Source organism: Nerophis lumbriciformis, linkage group LG39, assembly GCF_033978685.3.
Source record: "Nerophis lumbriciformis linkage group LG39, RoL_Nlum_v2.1, whole genome shotgun sequence".
NCBI lineage: Eukaryota > Metazoa > Chordata > Actinopteri > Syngnathiformes > Syngnathidae > Nerophis > Nerophis lumbriciformis.
The window spans coordinates 11,713,523-11,731,805 of record NC_084586.2 but is presented as its reverse complement, the minus strand read 5'-3'; the positions used below and the strand labels follow the sequence as shown (position 1 = coordinate 11,731,805).

Sequence of the window (18,283 nt, the reverse complement as noted above, 5' to 3'; positions counted from 1 at the left end):
GAATTGTGTTCTACTTCAACAATTCTAAAAAAAATTCCCGGATTTCCCATAATTCTTTTTTTTTTTTTTTCATTTTCCCCATTCAAAGTGAATTGCCCATTTTTCAAATTTCCACAAATCCCACATTCTTCAACCCATTCAAATGATTCCACATTCAACTTATCCTGGACATTCAAACTAACACTTTCCCAAGTTCCAAACCAAATGCCGGTTTTCCTGGAAATTCAAACTCTTCCACATTCAAACCATTCCAACATTCAAACTATTCTTATATTCATGCTACATTCTGTCAGCTTTTCAGTTCAACTTCTGCATTTGAGCATTCACACGCAATTCCTTCAGGAATTGCCTCATCTAGTTTGTTGTGTGAGTGCGACTAACTGATTGGTCAATCATAATTCACCTGTTGCTAGGCGGATTTTTTGTCGGTTCTGAAACAAGCTGAACAGTCCAGTTAAGTTTGATTAAAAATAATAAATACATGGAAGGATGAGAATACTCACAGGCAATATTTCAATGCAGGGGATTTGGGAGATTTGCACAAAAAAAATAAGTGAAAAATGTATACATTTTTTTAAATTCCAAAAAAAAAAAAATTAAAAAAAATTTAACAACATTTTTAGTAGTTTATGGTACTTTAAAAAAAAAAAATTAATATAAAATGTATGTTTCGGTTTTTCCATTTCATATTGGGTTTTTTTTTGTTTTTTAGCAGAATGTAATAAAATGCCCATGGGTGGATCCACACCTGACATTGACACTGACACTGTAATGATACCAAGTACAAGAGCGTATCTAGTCGATACTACAATGATTACATCCATATTTTTTACCGTCACAAAATCATTTAAAAAAAATGCATATTATGTTTATAAACTCAGGAAATATGTCCCTGAACACATGAGGACTTTGAATATGACCAATGTATGATCCTGTAACTACTTGGTATCGGATCGATACCTAAATTTGTGGTATCATCCAAAACTAATGTAAAGTATCCAAACAACAGAAGAATACGTGATTATTACATTTTAACAGAAGTGTAGATAGAACATGTTAAAAGAGAAAGTAAGCAGATATTAACAGTAAATGAACAAGTAGATTAATAATCAGTTTTTACAGATTGTCCCTCATAATTTTGACCAAATAATAGAATGGAAAATGACACAATATGTTACTGCATATGTCAGCAGCTAAATTAGGAGTCTTTGTTTGCTTACTTACTACTAAAAGACGAGTTGCTTTGTATGTTCACTATTTTATTTAAGGACAAAATTGCAATAAGAAACATATGTTAAATGTACCCTAAGATTTTTTGTTCAAATAAAGCCAATAAAGCCATTTTTTGTGGTCCCCTTTATATAGAAAATGTTACCGGTACCAAAATATTGGTATCGGGACAAACCTAATTGCAACAGTACACGTGTCTTCATGAAATACTTCCAAAATGTACAAAGTGTAGTAAATATGTCAATAAGTGAAATTAAACTTTACACATTTGGTTTAATCACAAACAAAATCAATTTCCTACGAACTGAAGTGTAAAAACATAGTTATGAAGCATTCACCATGCAACACACACACACACACACACACACACACACACACACGATGACGTGTTAATACATTTATAAAAAAAAATTTTTTTGCAAAATGAGCAACTTTAGGAGGACGGCTGTCAGTGTTAGCATGAAGCAAGCGTTTAAAAGCCACTTGAAGGCCCCTCGGTGCCTCAGAAGTGAGCCGGGGGCCCTTGAAGTGGGGGCCGGGATTTGGGTGTGGGGTCTGGTGGTGGGGGGGTTGCAATGTGCATGTCCTCTTTGAAAAGCTGCCATTGAAAGGCCTTGAGCCTGCAGATCATCAGCAGCTTACGCCGACCACGACTTAAAAGTGGATGGGACCCTTTATCGGGGTCCCTGCGAGGGGCGCGTTTGATGGTTTAGGCCAGGGGTGGGGGCCCGGCGGGGGCTCCGCAGGTCTCTGAGCCTCAGTCTGCTGTCTCTCTATTGGTATGCATCCCTCATAATAGAGCGGGAGGCGGGGGGTCTCATTAGGGCCTGGGGGTGTGTTGTTTTGATGGTGTGGGGGGGCGGGGGGGTTGTAGGGGGGCAGTGCCTCCTCATGAGAGCAGGTGAAACTTAGTTTCATTTTCTGGTTCAACTCTTCTCCTGCACGGCCAGACGACGGTCCGTCTGTCTCTCGCTGACGCGATGAAACATTTCACTTCCTGTGGCATCTGTCACCACTTCCTGTCTAAAGAGAGTCCCTCCTCTTTAGTCCCTCCCAGTAGGATGACACAAATATTACACATTTAAGCACGTACTTAATACAGACATTCTGCACACTGACACTAAATGTGGGGGATTTATTTTTTGTTTGATTGGTAAAAAAAAAAAAAAATAAATAAAATTATATATATATATATATATATATATATATATATATATATATATATATATATATATATATATATATATAAACTGTATATATAAAAAAATAATCTATAAATAACTAAAAATTCAATTGCAGAGATAATTTGGAATATATTTTATTTTGTATTTTCTTGTAAAGTAGATTTGCTTTAAATCTACTTTATTGATGTGTACTAATATACAAAAATCATTGATTCCCGCAATGAATTTGTCTCGTCCAATATTAACAATGTGTTCATAATAAATACTGTGTCAGTAATCTATTGCAGTATCTTGTTTTAAAGCTGACAAGGCAAATTAAGTTGTAAAATAACGTATCATATAACAATATTATTTTTATTTTTTTCAGTTTTATAATACTCTGGGGGCCAAGAAAAGAGAGCCGTGGGCCGTAAATGGCTCCCGAGCCGCATTTTGGACACCAATGCTGTACAATTTTTTTAAATTTTTTTTTTAAATTCTACCCTGACAATAATAAAAACAGAAAAAAATACCCTGGGTTTGATTTTTTTTTTATAGTATAATAATTTTAAAATTATATTTTAATTACATCCAGATTATTTGAAAATCTGAGGATGATCTAGAATATATTTTATTTTGTAATTCCTGCTGCAGTCAAAATTAATGCAAACTTTACTTGACTGATTTGTATTAATATTTTAAAATTGTAATTTCTAAAATGACTTGATTGGAATTTGTCTTGTCCAATATCAACAACTTTATTATTTACATCTACACTTTTAATGAACATCATTTTAACTAAGGCTGTTTTTTTTGTCTTTTCAGTACATTTTTGCTGCCTTTTGATTGTAAATTTTGTTTTGTTTTTAAATGTTTCCTATAGGTTTTTTTTATGTTAAATTTAGAAATTGATATTCGATTTATTTATTTTTTTTTTTACTCTATTTGCTCATTTTGCTTAGTCAACTTCATCCCGAAACAAAAACAGATTAAACATGTAATTTTTCCTAGTTTTAACCCTTTGAAGGCCCCTTGGTGTCACAATGAGGAGACAATTGCATAACATGATGTATTTTACTCATTTAAAAATAATACAATGTCTCATCAAAAGGTTGAAAATTTAAAAAAAGTTGGTTATGATTTGATATTATGAAGTGTATTGGAATATTTAAGCAAAAAAAGCAAAAAAATAATAACATTCAAAAAAAGTATTTAAAATGTCTTTAATAGGGCTAATAGAAATTTAAAGATATGCTAAACCAGTGGTGTCTAAACATTTTGCCTTGGGGGGCTTAAAAAACAACAACAAATAAATAAACAAATAAATAATTAAATACATAAATAATAGTAATAAAAAATTAAAAAATAAAATAAAATTATATATATATATATATATATATATATATATATATATATACACACACACATACACATATATTAATATATATATATATATATATATATATATATATATATATATATATATATATATATATATATATATATATATATATATATATATATATATATATATATATATGAGTTTATATAATAATATATTGGATATATAATTAATATATTTGGATATTAAGAGTAAGTGAAAGTTCGACTCCGACATTGTTTTCTTCCGTGACTACCGCCTTAAAGTTTTTTTTAATCTTAACGGTCGCCAGAAAAAAGGTGTTTGAAAAAACGGGAGTTCCTGGAAATTTTTTGAACTTGGAATTTTATTTTGTTTGAATGTCCTGGACGAGTGAAATGTGTTGAAAAATGTGTAAATGGTGAAAGTTTGAAAAATGGCCAATTCATCTTAAATGGGAAAAATGTCCCGGAAAACCGGGATTTTTTTATCGGTTCATAAAATCCCCTGACGAGCAGGGAAACCTGCAAAACAGGCTTGTAGGGATGATATAGCCTCCTGTGTTTATCCGCGACCCAACATACATATACATATATATATATATATATATATATATATATATATATATATATATATATATATATATATATATATATATATATATATATATATATGTATATGTATATATATATATATATATATATATATATATATATATATATATATACTGTATATAAATATATATATACACACACATAAATAAATAAATATATTTATATACACATATATATACATATAAATATTCACATATACTTTTATATACATAGATATTTGTATATACACATATATACAATCAGAAATATCAAGCAGCTAAAATGTGCCAAACATAGATAAGTGTGGAGAGTGTTTTTCATTTTCCCATCATGCCTTGTAATGGATTTAAATGGGTGTCATTTTGATATTTATTTTATGGTGATTGTACGCTTTTTATGATATCCACAAAGTTCAATGAGCAGGTCGTGACCATGCTTGTTGACTTTTTGTGCTGGTTGTGTTTTCTTTCCTGCACTATGACTAGGGAAGGTTGTTTGGATTGGGTCTTATAAGTAAATGCTGTGTCATTTAAAAAAAAAAAGGAAAACTAATGGTTGAAGTACTTTCGTTGGCCACCAGATGACGACAAAATGGCAGCTATCAGGCCCTTGGCTATTTGTAAATAATACACGCCACTTCCCGCCATGGTTTATTGAACTTGTGCCACCCCTGAGCATTTCAGATTCGTCTTATCGCTGACAAAGAATTTAATTTTAATCTCATTAAAAATGAATTTTTGAAATGTGCCGAGGGCTCCTAAAAAAAATGCGCTGCAGGCCCTAAATGGCCCCCCGGGCCCCACTTGGGACCCCCTGCTCTACACGCGCTATTAAACCGGTGCACGCCTCCTCCGAAATTGGTTCTGCTGCGCTGCACACGAAGACGGCGTGGCCTTCATCGCACGATGGAATGTAGTCAGGAACAAGCTGCTCATTCTCCCAGAACTCCCCGCTGCTATTTTTCATCTCCTCACCCAAATTGTGGGGAAAATGTCATAAATTTGCGTGGAAGTCGCTCCTGTCACGGCTAAAAGATGATCGGCTAATGTGAGAACAAAGGTCCAGAAAAGTGGAGGGATGGGAAGATGGAGGAGGGGGGGCTGGGCGGGGGGGGGATAGGTTACATTGTTTTGAGGATCACTTTTCCGGCGTGAGCGACGTGAAGACAAGCTCTGGATGTGAATTTACTGATCCTCGTTCTGCTCCGTTAATCTTTCCAAAGCTGCCGAGGAGGAGCAGGAGAAGACTCAACTTGACAAACATCGAGAAGTGAAATAGCACTTTTACAAGAATTTACATAAATAACTTTAGTAGAGCGGTGACCTTTTAACTAAAAATGTTTTTTTTTTTTTTTAAGTTAGCATCCGACTTCTTTCCTCCATGGAAAATGAGTGGAAAAAAAAACATAGGACTGTAACATTTCCGTTTAAGGTGGCAAGGAAACATTCATGGAGGAATAAAAAGTTGAAGTCGCACTTTTATCCAGTTCTGCACCGAGATTTGAATGTTCATAAAATGTGTCTTTTTTTCAAAGCATGTCTGAAATTAAAGTAAAAATGAGGTTACAATAAAAAGAAGCCTACAATTAAAAAAAAATACAATTAGATCATTAAACTAGATGAAGCAATTCCCGAAGGAACTCCAATGCTAAAGTTGGACTGAAATGCTTTGAAAAATGTCCCGCTCATTTCAATGGGAATTGCATGGACATTTTGGAATTTCGGGAAAAGCGGGATTTTTTTTTAAAAATGCTAAAAAAAAATAAAAATGAAGTGAATGTTGTGAATACTTTGTTGGTTTATGATATCCACAAAGTTCAATGAGCAGGTTGTGACCATGTGTGTTGACTTTTTGTGCTGGTTGGTTTTTTCCCCCCTGCACTATGACTAGGGAAGGTTGTTTGGATTAGGTTTTATAAGTAAATTACTAATTGTTTTTTATCTAGTCTGCACTTTGTCTGTGCCATTATTATTATTGGCTTTTATCGAGTTTGCACTTTATCTGTATTATTTCTATTATCATTATTATCGACTCATCTTTGCCTTATTCTATTTTTTATTTTCCTATTTTAATGATGTTGGATCTGTGTTGTTGTTGTTGGGGACAAGTGTTGTAAATTAGCTTTGGCTACAAACACCATGATGCATACATTGGAGTTTCAGATATCTATGTTTCTGTATCTGTCCCTATTTCAAATAAACTTTTATATATATATATATATATATATATATATATAAATGGTTGGTGTTGGAATTTTTCAAATCGGTCGAAAAATGTTGAAGTAGTAACATTTTTAATTGAGAAACGGTATTACGGAATTCCTGGAATGTCGGGAAATCCAGGAATTATTGCAGTTCGAGAAACAACTTCGTTTTTTGTCCTGATTAAGAGGAATGTTTTGATGGTGGAACGGTTGAAGTGGGTTGAAAAATGTGGAAGGAGTAGTCGCCAGAAAAAAGGGTGAAAAAGGTGTTTGAAAAAAACGGGAATTCCTGGAATTTTTTTTGAATTGGAAACATTTTTGTGTGAATGTCCAGGACGGAATGTGTTGAAAAATGTGGAAATGGTGAAAGTTTGAAAAACGGCCAATTCATTTTAAATAGGAAAAATGTCCCGGAAAACCGGGAATTCTGGGAATTTTTATCGGTTTATAAAATGGGGAAACCTGCGAAACAGGCTTGTAGGGATGATATAGCCTCTTGTTTATATATATATATATATATATATATATATATATATATATATATATATATATATATATATATATATATATATATATATATATATATATATATATATATATATATATATATATGTGTATGTATATATATATATAATATATATATATAATATATTATAAATGATAAATGGGTTATACTTGTATAGTTCACCCATTTATATATATACATACATATATATATATATATATATATAAAATGCTAAAATACATACATACGTATATATATATATATACTGTATGTATATATATATATATATATATATATATATATATACATACATACATATATATAAAATGCTAAAATACATACATACATATATATATATATATATATTTAAAATGCTAAAATACATATATATATATATATATATATATATATATAAAATGCTAAAATACATACATACATACATATATATATATATATATATATATATATATATATACTGTATGTATATATATATACATACATACATATATACTGTATATATATATATAAAATGCTAAAATACATACATACATATATAGGTCATATTTGGACCTATTGCTTTGGTTTTAGGCTAGCATGTACTTGAGTTAACAAAACTAATAAAGTGGCTAACAGTGGTCAACATGGTTTATCACATGGAGGCAAAGATTATATTGATTTTGAATGACAGCCATCTGTATTTATGTTGTATTATTGTACTCGTTTCAACTCACTTCTTCCAGAACCCCACTGAAGAACCCTGTTGATTTTTGGCTACCTGAGGTCAAAGGTCACGTTTCCCGCCTCCTTCGGACGTCGGTGGATTACTTCTGCACGGAAGAGAAGGACAACAATCAAACATGCGGCAGGTGCCAGAGTTCAAAGGTCAGAGCCGCTAATTAGTGGTAGGAAGAGTATTTAGCGGGCGGTCAGCGTGAGGAGGGAACAGGAAGTGGCCGCCAGTGTGTGAGAACTCAGACCCGACCAGGACGCCTCTTTGTTCGCTCGCCACAGATAATGGCCGCCGCTGGTTCCCACATCTTCAGATGGCAATATTTTCATCCGAGCCCAGGAGGGGAGCGCTCCCCATGCCAGCTTCCATTGTGCTCCGCCGAAAGTCTTGTCAATTAATTCCTGCTTTTATTCCTGCGCCACTGAGCGGGCTCGATTATGTCGCAATTAGGAGGCGTTTCCTTTTATTTACTTGCTCATTTTGTCCCGGAGAACTTTTTGCTCTCCTTTTCCCCCCGTTTAGTCGGACGAGCCCACAGCAAGACGTCACACGGCGACGGGGGAAGACGCGCAGCGTGACGCGACTAGACGGGTATGGACAGGTGCAATATTTGATGACAGGTTGACATCAAACAAACACAAAAAAAGATGAACTTGTGAACCGGCGTAAGGTCCGATTGGAAGCGACAGGCGGAAAATGTTTCTGTTTTGCTTAATTTACTGCCACTTGACTTGTAGACGGGTCTGACAGGATTATTTACGGGGGGGCCGTAGACGGGTTTACTGGGGGGTCACGCTCTACCATTTAGTGGGATTGTACTTCTTGCAGTACATGGAAAAAAAAGTGAAGTATTAGAAATGAAGAAAAAAGTGAAACATTAAAGCACTGTTTTGGAAATAATGGGGCGGGCCCCCCCTGGGGGGGGCGTGAGAGGCAATGTAGCATAAATCTATTTATTTATTCCTTCAGGAGATTTCCCTCAGAAAATTTTTAATTAAAATTTCAGCAGCAGTGTACAGATTTAAGATACAATTTAAAATAATTTAAAAAGTAAATAATGGAGGTATAAATGGAAATAAAATTGAAAATATAACAATAACAATATAAAAACCCCCAGTAAAAATAAGAATATAACAAGAAAAACTAGGCAGTAGTGACCATGTTAAAAAGATACTTTTTTTTTTAGAAAAACGGTAATACTGTCGATTATATGAAAGATGGGTGGTAAAAAAATGATGTGCCTTAGAAAAATTAACTATGAGCAAGTTCCAAATGCAGTACTTCTTAAACAGTGAGTGTTGGAGAAAAGGGGGGCGTGAGAGGCAATAATATAAAAGCATATTTAGTGTTAGTAAAGAACTATCTTGACAAATAAAGATAAAAAAAAACATACACATTATTTCAGGGGAGTGACGTGAAAAAAATGATGTCCCTTGGGGGGGGCGTGAGGTGTTGGGAAAAAGGGGGGCGTGAGAGGCAAGAACATAAAAGCATCTTTCGTGCTAGTTAAGAACTATATTGACAAATAAAGATTAAAAAACAACATTGTTTCAGGGGAGTGGCGTGGAAAAAATTATGTCCCTTGGGGGGGTGAGGTGTTGGGAAAAAGGGGGGCGTGAGAGGCAATAACATAAAAGCATCTTTAGTGTTAGTTAAGAACTATTTTGACAAATAAAGATGAAAAAAAATAAAATAACATTATTTCAGGAGAGTGGCGTGAAAAAAATGATGTCCCTTGGGGGAGGGGGGGCGTGAAGTGTTGGGAAAAAGGGGGGCGTGAGGGGCAATAACATAAAAGCATCTTTAGTGCTAGTTAAGAACTATATTGACAAATAAAGATTAAAAACAACAGCATTAGTTTCAGGGGAGTGGCGTGGAAAAAATTATGTCCCTTGGGGGGTGTGAGGTGTTGGGAAAAAGGGGGGCGTGAGAGGCAATAACATAAAAGCATCTTTAGTGTTAGTTAAGAACTATTTTGACAAATAAAGATAAAAAAAACAACAACATTATTTCAGGGGAGTGGCGTGGAAAAAATTATGTCCCTTGGGGGGGCGTGAGGTGTTGGGAAAAAGGGGGCCGTGAGAGGCAATAACATAAAAAGCCTCTTTAGTGCTAGTTAAGAACTATATTGACAAATAAAGATTAAAAAACAACAGCATTAGTTTCAGGGGAGTGGCGTGGAAAAAATTATGTCCCTTTGGGGGTGTGAGGTGTTGGGAAAAAGGGGGGCGTGAGAGGCAATAACATAAAAGCATCTTTAGTGTTAGTTAAGAACTATTTTGACAAATAAAGATAAAAAAAACCCCATTAGTTTCAGGGGAGTGGCGTGGAAAAAATTATGTCCCTTGGGGGTGGGGGGGGGGGGGGGGGTGAGGATTTGGGAAAAAGGGGGGCGCGAGAGGCATTAACATAAAAGCATCTTTAGTGTTAGTTAAGAACTATTTTGACAAATAAAGATGAAAAAAAAAAACCCATTAATTTCAGGGGAGTGGCGAGGAAAAAATGATGTCCCTTGGGGGGGCGTGAGGTTTTGGGAAAAAGGGGGGCATGAGAGGCAATAACATAAAAGCATCTTTAGTGCTAGTTAAGAACTATATTGACAAATAAAGATTAAAAAACAACAACATTAGTTTCAGGGGAGTGGCGTGAAAAAAATGGGGGGGGGGGGGGGCGTGAGGATTTGGGAAAAGGGGGGCGTCAGAGGCAATAACATAAAAGCATCTTTAGTGCTAGTTAAGAACTATATTGACAAATACAGGTTAAAAAAAACATACATTTTAGGGGAGCGGCGTGAAAAAAAATGATGTCCCTTGGGGGGCGTGAGAAAAGAACTGAGAACCATTGCATTAAAGCGACACCAATGATTAAAAAAATACTTTTATTCCAACATCAATGTGAGTTTAAATAAAACACAAATACATACAAAATAATTTCTGTACAGTTGTCCCAAAGCTAGAAAAGTTTACAAAAGAATGCATAATAATGACTTTTTACAATGCAACTAAATGAGATAAATTATGATTGTTTGTAAAAAAATTAAAAAAAATTATTAAAGAACAATTAAACTTCAGTTCCTTCCCTGCCGTATATGAGGTTGTTGACAGTGAAATGGTTGGAAAGGTTGTAATAGTTCATCCTGCCGTCACAGTTCAGCGGAGAGATCACCGAGGGCGCGTACGAACCCAGTCCGTTCATGGCCTCCCGGCCCTGGGACAACTCCCCGAGGTGAGCCGAGTCCCGCTCCGGAGCCCGCGAGAGATCGGCTCCACTCACCGCGCTGGCCGCCAGCAGCGAGTTGACACTCGTCATGAAGCCGTTGAAACACGGGCTGTGCTCGGCCGAGTTGGGCGGTGACGACCTAGGATCCGTGGAGGCCGGAGAGCTGCGGAGGCTGGGCGGGGAGGAGCTGAGCAGGCTGGCCGTGTCCGAGAGCTTGTGCTGGGCGTCTGACTCCGGCTTGTCCGCGCCCGTGATGTCCGCTCGCCGCTTTCGCTTCCGGCGAAAGTTGCCATTGTCGAACATCTTTTCGCAGTTGGGGTCCAGCGTCCAGTAGTTCCCTTTTCCTGCGTGTTAAAATATTTTTTTTATGGATTTAATTCATTTTTCGGGTGAAATTGAGTCACATTCAAAACCCCGTTAGAAATTTCGTACATTTTATAAACCTCTAAATTGTGAAAAAAATATACATTTTATTTCTACTTTTTTCTGTTTAGTTTAAACATCTCGACATTCCGGACTCACCGGGGTCATCCTCGTCCCGGGCCACCTTCTTGAAGCAGTCGTTCAGGGACAAATTGTGCCGGATGGAGTTCTGCCAGCCGGCTTTGCTCTTCTTGTAAAAGGGGAAGTTTTCGGCCACATACTGGTAGATCTGACTCAGGGTCAGCTTCTTGTCCTGAGCGCTCTGGATGGCCATGGCGATGAGAGCGGAGTACGAGTACGGAGGTCGGACCATCTTGAAGAGCTCCTGCTGGCTGGAGATGGACAACCAGCCCAGGTCGGCGCCGCCGAGACCTCCGGGGGCGGCCAGGAGCTGCCTCTGGCCGGACTGCAGGTAGGTGGAGCCGCCGCTCCCCGCTGGGAGGTACGGCGAGGAGGAGGAGTTGATGCCGGTGCCGTTGAGCCACAGGTAGGGGTTGGTGGGCGGGCTGCTGTAGTCGCTCAGCCCGTAGCTGGAGGGGTGGTTGGCGGCTCTCTGGGGATGGTGGTGCAGGTTCTGGTGCTGGTACACCCCGTAGTTGTCGCAGTACACGGCGGCCATGTCCAGCAGCTCCTGGGCGCTGTGGGGCTGGAGGGGGCCACTCTGCTGGTTCGGGGGTCCAAAGGTGTTCATAATCCCAAAAAAAAAGAACCGAACCTCGTCTGTGCGCGTCTTTGCCTGCGGACTGAAGTCCCACTCGGGGTGGGAGGAGTATTTATGGACAAGGGCCAGGTGGAGCCCACTGAGGAGGACAACTTTTTTTTTAGGGTGGCCCCCCTGGGGCCTCTTGGACGAGACTATCTACCTCTCAATGAGCACCCATAGATACCATCTTTGCTCCAAGGAGCCTCACTTCTATTGTTTACTCAAATACACTTAAATATAACCAATGCATTAAGATGACAACAAAATTCAGAGAAAATATGAAAATTAATACTTTGGTTGTTTGTTTTTACTATTTTTGCTTGTTCCTTATTTTTATTAAAGTTATAGTGCATTTGTTGTTGTTTGTGTGCTTATTTATTTTATTTTATTATTTATGTATTTATTTGTTTGACCATTTCATTTATTGGTGTTTTTAGCTGTTTTTTGATTGTTCTGTACTTATTGTGATTTTTGTATTTAATTACTATCATCTTTTACCTTTCTGTTTTGAATGTGTACACAATGTTTGGGCAGCAGTGGCTGTTTTAAAATGTGATATATAAATAAATGAACCTTGACCTAAACCTTCAATGTGACTTCATTGCAGCGCTGTCTATTATTACAATTACCTTATGTTTCTATTTAAAGAAAAATATTCCCTATTAAATAGAGAGTTCAAAGTGCACAAATAAATGTTAAATATACTACTTAATACACATATAGGACACACTAATGCACACTTTAGTTTATTTTAACTAATAAAACTAACAAGCTTCACTTTTACTGTAGTCAACACTTCAGTAAATGTATTGTTTTTATACAAAATTAATTATCTAAAAGTTTGTTTTTCTGTTTGAAAGGCATGTTACATGTTAAAATTGTTTTGTTTTGGGGGGCTAAGCACCGATTAAATCTAATTAAGATCATTTTAAATGGGCGACTTTCTTTCAAAATGCACATTTTCAAGGTACAGAACCATGAAACTCACATTTTGAGGTTATTATACATTTAGTTTTATATATATATATATATATATATATATATATATATATATATATATATATATATATATATATATATATATATATATATATATATATGTACACATATATAATATACACATATGTATACATTTTGAAAAAAGGAGTTATTTGACAATTTACATGTACAAACAAATCAAATATATATATATATATATATATATATATATATATATATATATATATATATATATATATAGACATATTTAAGAATGTAATACATTTATAAAACAATAAATACAAGTTTTGAGCTAAATTAGTTTAAAAAGGTATAGTCAACAGTTGTCATTTTAAAAGGGGAGTTATTTTAAATTACATGAACAAATAAATCATAAAATCAGAAATATATATTTTTCACAAATATTTTGTAAATAAATAAATACAAAATAAAACAGTAAAAACCCTTTTTGATCTAGAAAAATTTAGAAAAAAAACAACTTAATTGTCGTTAAAAGAAACTAAAAAAAAAGTTCCAAAACGTTTAATGTCAAAAAGTCACTAATGGGGAAAAATAAAGCTGATAAAACTAATGAGCTGCACTTTTACTGTAGTCAACACTTTACTCGTTCTAAAAAACGAGATATTTAACAAATAAATCCAAATAAAATTATATATATATTTTTGACATGTATAAGAATTTATTGAATGTATAAAAAAAGAAAAAAAGAAACACAAATTTTGATCTAAATGAGTTTTGAAAAATCCAAATAGAAAAATAGTCAAGGCTTGTAGTCATTTTAAAAGGGAGTTATTTAAAATTTCACATGAACAAATAAATCATTACAAAAACAGATAGATAGTTCTAAAATATTTAGGAATTTAATAAATATATAAAAAATAAAACAGTAAACGCACTTTTTGCTCTACAGGGTTAGAAAAAAAAAAATCACTTGTCAATTGTCATTAAAAAAAATTAAAATGTCAAGGGGGGAGGATAAGGTGCACTTTTACTATATTTAGTCAACACTTGTAATCCTTTATCATTTCATAAATATTTAAACATTTTACATGAACAAATAAATCCAAATAAAATTAGATGTATATTTTTGACTTATCGAAGAATTTATTAAATGTATACAAATAAAGATTAAACAATAAACACACTTTCTGATCTACATGAGTTTAGAAAAATACAAATAGAAAAATAATCAACGCTTGTAGTCATTTTAAAAGGGAGTTATTTTAAAATTGACATGAAGAAATAAATCATTACAAAAACAGATATATAGTTGCAAAATATTTAGGAATTTAATAAATAGTTAAAAAAATAAAACAGTAAACACACTTTTTGCTCTAAAGGGTTAGAAAAAAAAATCACTTGTCAATCAATTATCATTTAAAAAAATGTAAAGGAGGGAGGATAAGGTGCACTTTTACTATGTATGGTCAACACTTGTAATCATTTATCTTTTCATAAATATTTAAACATTTTACATGAACAAATAAATAAACAATGTACAATTATTGGTGTTAACACAAAGCTGGCATGCAGACTTTTAATAAAAATGTATAAATATGGTATTGTTTTTGATTGTGAAGTATATTGCAATGGTTCCTGCAAACTTTTGATTTTTCAATCCTCAGTGGAAAATGTTTGGACACGTTTAAGCTGCTGTTTTGTATGCATTTGAAACACAATCTACAGCGTATGAGTAAAACCTATTGGTAACTTGGCACAATAAACATGTATCATAGCCATATTATGTACTTTTTGTGGGTGATTACCTCAATGATTCAAAGGTAATTGTGGGATAAATGAGTCAAACATGTCAGGTAAATATTATGTCCTGGCAAGTAAGGACAAAGTTATAATCACTGCTTTTCTTCAAATGCTGATTGCAGCCCAATTAATTACAATAATGAGTTGTGTTCAAAGCAAGTTTCACAGAGACACAACAACAACGACCCGATACTTTCGACCATGTGCACACTGAAGTACTACCTTAAGTACGCGGGACTTTAAGTGGGTACAAAAGCATACACAGTGTGGGTAACATCCTTTTGTAGCCTACAAAACCTTTTTATTGATCATAATGTTGTGTAAGAAGGTGAGCAATGTAACCTGACAGCTATATAAGTTGACAGATGTCAAACAGGCCACAACAAGGCAAAGGTAATCCTCCATTGTTGTCCTGTCATCCTTCCTTGCTGCTTGTCTTCCCCCCCTGAGAGGATCAAGTGAATCCCAAAACTCCACAGGTGAGAATCTAACCTCCCCGTGGCCTCCCAGCAGACTAGTCCTCTCATAAAACGACCCCTCGGATTTTTACAAACACTCGTGTGTGTGTGTGTGGGTGTGAGTGTGTGTGTGTGTTTTCCTTAGGTGTTAATTTGTGCTGACATCTAATTAGCAGACAAGCATGTTTACACTTTGTGTCATTTCAGCTATTTTGGCAACACAAACTGCCATTCATGCATTAATATACATTTAGTTTATAAACAGAACCACTTATTGGATTAATTCTCAAAGCCTGTATTTGATAAATTATGGCATTTATTATACACTATTTTATGAATTAATTTAATTTTGGCCAATTTATACAACAACATTTTTTTAATTTACAGTATTTAAAGATATAAAAAATAAAATAAAATAATTGATGGTGAATATTTTGTAATTATTAATACATTATGAAATACATTTAATTATTTAACATTAAATATTTAGACAATAGAAAAGTGTAATAATCATTAATAGTAAATCTTTTTAGGCAACTTTAAAGCCTTACAGAATGATGTGTCTATACATTAAAATATTTTTCTTTACACTCATTTCAATTGGTGAAGAAGAGATCAACTATATTTAGTTAAGTAAAAAAAAACTTTAAAAATGCTTGCCAAATATATTTTTTAAATATTTGTGTAAAAGTCACATAAATGGCAACACAAACTGCCATTCCTGCATTATTATACATTTAGTTTATAAACAGAAACACGTATTGGTTTAATTCTTAAAGCCTGTATTTGATCAATTATGGCATTTATTATTCTCTATTTTATGAATTAATTTAATTTTGGCCAATTTATATACTAGTAATTTTTTATTTAGCGTGTTTAACTTTAAAACATTTTTTTTAAACTTTTATTTAAAAAAAATTATATAATCATTGATAATACATGTTTTCTAATTATTAATACATTATAAAATAAATTGTATTATTTAATATTAAATATTTAGACAATAAAGAAGTGTAAGAATCATTAATAGTAAATATTTTTTAGGCAATTATAAATCCTTACAGAATTATGTCAATATATTAGAAACATTTTTCTTTACACTTTTTTCAATTGGTGAAGAAGAGATCAACTATATTTAGTTAAGTAAAAAAAAACAACTTAAAAATACTTGCCAAATATATTTTAAAATATTTGTGTAAAAGTTACATAAATGGCAACAAAAACTGACATTCATGCATTATTATACATTTAGTTTATAAACAGAAACACGTATTGGTTTAATTCTTAAAGCCTGTATTTTATCAATTATGGCATTTATTATTCTCTATTTTATGAATTAATTGAATTTTAGCCAATTTATATACTAGTCATTTTTTATTTAGCGTGTTTAAAACATTTTTTAAACTTTTATTTAAAAAAATAATATAAACATTGATAATAAATGTTTTATAATTATTAATACATTATATAATACATTTTATGATTTAATATCAAATATTTAGACAATAAAAACGTGTAATAATCATTAATAGTAAATCTTTTTAGTCAACTTTAAATCCTTACAGAATGATGTGTCTATATATTAAATATTTTTCTTTACACTCATTTCAATTGGTGAAGAAGAGATCAACTATATTTAGTTAAGTAAAAAATGTTTTTAAAAATGCTTGCCAAATATATTTTTTAAATATTTGTGTAAAAGTCACATAAATGGCAACACAAACTGCCATTCCTGCATTATTATACATTTAGTTTATAAACAGAAACACGTATTGGTTTAATTCTTAAAGCCTGTATTTGATCAATTATGGCATTTATTATTCTCTATTTTATGAATTAATTTAATTTTGGCCAATTTATATACTAGTCATTTTTTATTTTTTATTTAGCATGTTTAACTTTAAAACATTTTTTAAACTTTTATTTAAAAAAATAATATAATCATTGATAATAAATGTTTTATAATTAATAATACATTATTCAATACATTTTATGATTTAATATTAAATATTTAGACAGTAAAAAAGTGTAAGAATCATTAATTGTAAATCTTTTTTAGGCAATTTTAAATCCTTACATAATGATGTTTCTATATATTAAAATATTTTTCTTTACACTCATTTCAATTGGTGAAGAAGAGATCAACTATATTTAGTTAAGTAAAAAAAAACACTTTAAAAAATGCTTGCCAAATATATTTTAAATTATTTGTGTAAAAGTCACATAAATGGCAACACAAACTGCCATTCCTGCATTATTATACATTTAATTTATAAACAGAAACACGTATTGGTTTAATTCTTAAAGCCTGTATTTGATAAATTATGGCATTTATTATTCTCTATTTTATGAATTAATTTAATTTTGGCCAATTTATATACTTGGCCTTTTTTAATTTTTTATTTAGCGTGTTTAAATTTAAAACATTTTTTTTAACTTTTATTTAAAAAAATATATAATCATTGATAATACATGTTTTCTAATTATTCATACATTATAAAATAAATTGTATTATTTAATATTAAATATTTAGACAATAAACAAGTGTAAGAATCATTAATAGTAAATATTTTTTAGGCAATTTTAAATCCTTACGAATTATGTCAATATATTAAAAACATTTTTCTTTACACTTTTTTTCAATTGGTGAAGAAGAGATCAACTATATTTAGTTAAGTAAAAAAAAACTTTAAAAATGCTTGCCAAATATATTTTTTAAATATTTGTGTAAAAGTCACATAAATGGCAACACAAACTGCCATTCCTGCATTATTATACATTTAGTTTATAAACAGAAACACGTATTGTTTTAATTCTTAAAGCCTGTATTTGATCAATTATGGCATTTATTATTCTCTATTTTATGAATTAATTTAATTTTGGCCAATTTATATACTAGTAATTTTTTATTTAGCGTGTTTAACATTAAAACATTT

The 18,283-nt window shown here is 32.7% G+C and overlaps 1 protein-coding gene across 1 annotated transcript; it reads right to left on the bottom strand.

Annotated features, from left to right (window-relative positions):
• Positions 1-10,677: 10,677 nt before the first annotated feature.
• Positions 10,678-12,485, bottom strand: foxi1 (forkhead box i1). The gene is made up of 2 exons (XM_061931878.1): positions 11,526-12,485; positions 10,678-11,347 (listed from the first exon to the last, which is right to left on the bottom strand). Exons 1-2 carry the CDS (start codon positions 12,115-12,117, stop codon positions 10,845-10,847), a joined length of 1,095 nt encoding a protein of 364 aa, XP_061787862.1. The 5' UTR covers positions 12,118-12,485; the 3' UTR covers positions 10,678-10,844.
• Between the last annotated feature and the right edge of the window lie 5,798 nt (positions 12,486-18,283).

What these genes read in the sequence shown, in the direction of transcription:
- foxi1 (XM_061931878.1), bottom strand. Translation starts at nt 12,117, where the DNA reads ATGAACACCTTTGGACCCCCGAACCAGCAGAGTGGCCCCCTCCAGCCC. An exon ending in CCGGGACGAGGATGACCCCG is followed by an intron (nt 11,348 to 11,525) that starts GTGAGTCCGGAA and finishes TTTAACACGCAG; the next exon opens with GAAAAGGGAACTACTGGACG.